General features: G+C 43.2%; 1 protein-coding gene across 1 annotated transcript in view; it reads right to left on the bottom strand.

Annotated features, from left to right (window-relative positions):
* LOC122557534 (sodium- and chloride-dependent neutral and basic amino acid transporter B(0+)-like) overlaps nucleotides 1-4,289 on the bottom strand; it is a gene marked incomplete at its 3' end in the record, with an annotated part of 53,344 nt that overhangs the window by 8,678 nt on the left and 40,377 nt on the right. Inside the window, exon 12 of the mRNA XM_043705281.1 lies at nucleotides 4,177-4,288. Coding sequence (XP_043561216.1) covers nucleotides 4,177-4,288 — 112 coding nt within the window. The remainder of the gene's footprint in view (nucleotides 1-4,176; nucleotide 4,289) is intronic.

Genomic DNA, 4,289 nt, shown 5'->3' with positions numbered 1-4,289 from the left:
AAGGTCATAAGGATCAGTATGGTTGGGGAAAGCACAGATGGAGGGAGTAGATAATGGTGAAGAAAGGATATACCTAACAATGGGCCACAGCAGAATGTGGTCAAACAGCCTTGTGAGGCCAGAAAAAAGCATTTTGTCACAGACAAGGCCAGATAAGGCAAGAGATAAACAGGAGTAATGGGTGCCGGTCTCAGAGAAGTGGAAGATGTAAATGGGGAGGAGCAATGGGATAAAAAAAAGGAACCAAATTACATAAGTATCGTGTATTAGTTGAATTCAGTGTGTGTGTATGTCCCTGCCTTGTAGACAGTGGACATCACACCCTCTTGCAAGGGTAAAATAAATGATACTACTGATTCAGATCTTGTCTCGGACTGAAATTATTGAAGTGAGTGAGCTTTGTTTCTCACACATTTTTAACTGCCTGGTAACATTATGCTGTACAAATCTCTGGTGCAGCCGCACTTGGAGTATTGCATACAGTTCTGGTCACCGCATTGTAGGAAGGATGTGGAAGCTTTGGAAAGGGTGTGGTGGAGATTTACTAGGATATTGCCTGGTATGGAGGGAAGGTTTTATGAGGAAAGGCCAAGGGACTTGAGGCTGTTTCGTTAGAGAGAAGGATGCTGAGAGGTGACTTAATTGAGACATCGAAGACAATCAGAGAATTAGATAGGGTGCACAGTGAGAGCCTTTTTCCTTGGATGGTGATGGCTGGCATGAGGAGACAGAGCTTTAAATTGAGGAGTGATCAAAATAGGACAGAGTTTCTTTACTCTGAGAGTAGTAGGGGTGTGGAGCGCACTGCCTGCAACAGCAGTAGACTAGCCAACTTTAAGGGAATTTAAATGGATTTGACATATGGATGAAAATGGAACAGTGTCGGTTAGATGGTCTTCAGATTGATTTCACAGGTCAGCACAACATCGAGGGATGAAGGGCCGGAACTGTAATAGTCTCTGTTCCATGATGCTAATAGTATTGATAACACATTCATCAAAACAGCAACAGCTTACATTCAGAGAGAAATTTAATGTAATGAAATGCACAAAACAGCTTCAAACTCCCATGATCTCTCTCCCCTCCCATGACCTCAATCTACCATAGCCCCCTTTAAAGTATATTTCACATCTACCTTCCATCTGCTGAATCTCACAACGTTACATTTACCTTTATTAAATTATTTCTGTCATTTCTGATCCAATTTAAATATATTTCCGTGTGTTATATGAGTAACTCCACCAACCAATGTCGAGATTATAGCATTTTTGTGAATGACAAGGCTGTTTAGTCTATCTTTATTTAGCTGATAATCGTTTACTAACATCCTAATGTTGCAGGGTCTCACTGTAGAATCAGAGATTCATACAGTACGGAAGAGGTCATTCTGCCCATCAAATCTGTACTGTCAAAACTCCCACACGAGTCCCACTTTCCCACACTAGCCTCAGAGCTTTGAATGGTAACATTTCAAGTGCTCATCCAAGTACTTTTTAAAGGTTGTGAGATTTCCTGCCTCAATTACACACTCCACCACAACCCTGGGCAGCACATTCCAGATCCCTACCATACTCTGAGTGAAAAAGCTCTTGCCGTTCACTGTAAAATTATGTCTCTTTGTTGTTAATCCTTCAACTAAGGTGAACAGCGGCTTTCTACTCACACTGTGCCTGCCCCTCATTATCTTAGACACTGCTATCAGGTCCCACTATTCAACCTTCTCTGCTCCAAAGAAACATACCTGAGCCTGTCCAACCTCTCTTCATAGCAGTAATACCCCATTACAGACAATGTCCTGGTGAATCTCCTTTGCAACCCTTACAATGCCATTCCAAAATGTTTTCATAAACGTTTGCCTCCGCTGTTCAATCAGGACAATAATTCCATGATCAAGTTGAGGTTAGTTGGCCTGTACTCTTCCGTCTTTTGCCTTACTCCATTTTTAAACAGGGAGATGCTGGAAAAACACAGCAGATCAGGCAGTATCCAAGGAGCGGGAGAATCCACATTTTGGGCATAAGCCTTTCATCAGGAATGAGGCTTGTGGGCTGGGGGTGCTGAGAGATAAATGGGAGAGGGGTGGGTCTGGAGGGGTCACATTAGTGATTTTCCAGTCCTCTGGGACCATCCCTGACTCCAGTGATTCCTGAAAGATCACCCCTAACGCCCCCATTATCCCTTCAGTGATTGCCTTTCGGAGGTCACTCTGTGTCTCCCGTGAAGCCCAAAGCCAGCATGGTCCCTCTTCTTTCTGCAGGAGGTCACTGTCTGAGAATTAGGAGAGTACATCCTGATGATCCATCAGTTCCAATCACTTGATGCCTGTGTGTGTGGAACAGCCTTGCTTTACTGTCAGCCCCACTCTCAGTCCACTTCCTGTCAGACCATAGATTCTCACATGTACTTCCCCAATTCAGGAGGGAAAATAACATCCAGAGAAACTGCACAGAACGTAGCAGCTGGGAGACTCTGACTGAAAGTTCCAACGCTTTTAAGGCCCCAAAGACTTCTGCCTAAAGCTAAAACTAAAAATTAATCCTAAAAGCTAAAGAAAAACTCGAGAACCTGGTCTGTGAGAGCTGGCTATACCCAGGCTCCTTCCATTGGTCCAACTTTAAAAATAACTCTGAAGCCTCATTAAATGTTTACTTTCACAGAGACAGCTCGGCATCTCTGCCTTACAACCTCTTTTCAAAAGGAGAGGACAAAATAATCTCTTAAAGTGACAGTAAAACATAAAACCAGGTGCATGTTCTGGTTAAAAAAAACCAGACATCCAGGCTCCAGAGCAGACACGTCAAAAGGTTAATTGTTAACGAGCTTTGGAAAGCCATGTCAAGGTGATTCAAACCAATAACTCCATGCCCCTGATTGGTCAAGTTCTTGGAAAATTCAAGAAAGCAGCCAGGAAAGTAGTAGAGACCGGCCCTGGCAGGGCTTGACCTGACCCTAATCTCCAGCTGAGGGACATGGCAGAGAGCAGAGCAGCCTGTCCTCGGACTGTAGGCAGGGAGAGAGCAAGGGAGAGAGAGAGAGCCTGCAGGGTCCGAGAAACACCCTGAACAGTCCAGTGAGCCCACAGGGTTTTAATTCGACCAATATTGAGTGAGTCTGCATGGTCTGAGAGAAACCCAACCTGAACAACATTGAGTGAGTCTGCAAGGTCCAAGCGATACCCTGTCCTGAACGACAGTTGTTCTCAAGGTTGCAGTGAGAGATGAGGAAACAAATTTAAGGGATACAGCACCAAATTCCTCTCTGGTAACAGGGAAGGTACTAGAGGACTAGAAGGCAGTTCATGTGGTTCATTTTCACAAGAAGAGTGTTAGTGATAAACAAGGGAACTACAGACCAGTAAGTCTATACCTCACACTGAACACTCTCTTCCAACAAAAACAAGGCAAGTTCTAACACAAGGTTTTACAATGAACCATCTCTCAGTAGCACCACTCATACCACTGACGATGTCGCCTCAAATTCAGAGATTTAACTGTAACTCGATAAAGTCAGATTTGGTTTCTTTCTCAGCCATTTTATCATTGTTCATGAATTATGTTTGACTACTGCAGAGTTCATCGGCTCCACTGTGCTCACTTCCTCTGCCTCTTACTTATCCTCCTACGTCTCTCTAAGTGCACTTAGAAACACCACCTGACATTTAGAATCTGTATGATTTAAGCTCATTGAGACTGTCTGTGACTCTCAGTTATGATGAATTTATTAACAGTTCCTTGAGTTTATTTGTACATCTTTGTTTGGAGAGGGTCTGTTGTCATTAGTTCCTCTTGCGAACACTTGGATACAGTCATTCTGCAAGGTGTTCACATTTTCTGTTCATCCTTAAGTTACTTGTGATGCTTATTATTTTTTTGAAACCTCCCTGATCATATATTGCTGTTTCGTCTGGGCGTGCTGGTTTTAGGAATATATTTCCAGTTTCTAAATTGAACGGTCTTGTTCACATTCCCATCCTGTTGTAGCTCCCTCAGGCTAGAACAGCCTCCAGTTCGGACAGTGCATTGCGCCCTCAGTAATGCACCGAATTGTCTACCAACACCTTGTGATTGAATCAACGTTACAAGTCACAGTATTCTCAACAAAGGTACTATCAGTACATTTATTAGTTTTGGCCTGAACTATGTCCGGAAACAGAGCAAATGATTAAAAAAAACATACCTGTGTCACACAAAGAAGGGCAGGGAAATAAGATATCAAACAAATACCAATTGTCAAATAAAGGCGTTTTGTTCGAAGAAACTTGGGGAACAGGTCAAGCAGTGCTGTTATAA

This window comes from Chiloscyllium plagiosum, chromosome 15 (assembly GCF_004010195.1).
Source record: "Chiloscyllium plagiosum isolate BGI_BamShark_2017 chromosome 15, ASM401019v2, whole genome shotgun sequence".
In the NCBI taxonomy this organism is placed as follows: Eukaryota; Metazoa; Chordata; class Chondrichthyes; order Orectolobiformes; family Hemiscylliidae; genus Chiloscyllium; species Chiloscyllium plagiosum.
This window is presented reverse-complemented; position numbering and strand designations above follow the sequence as displayed.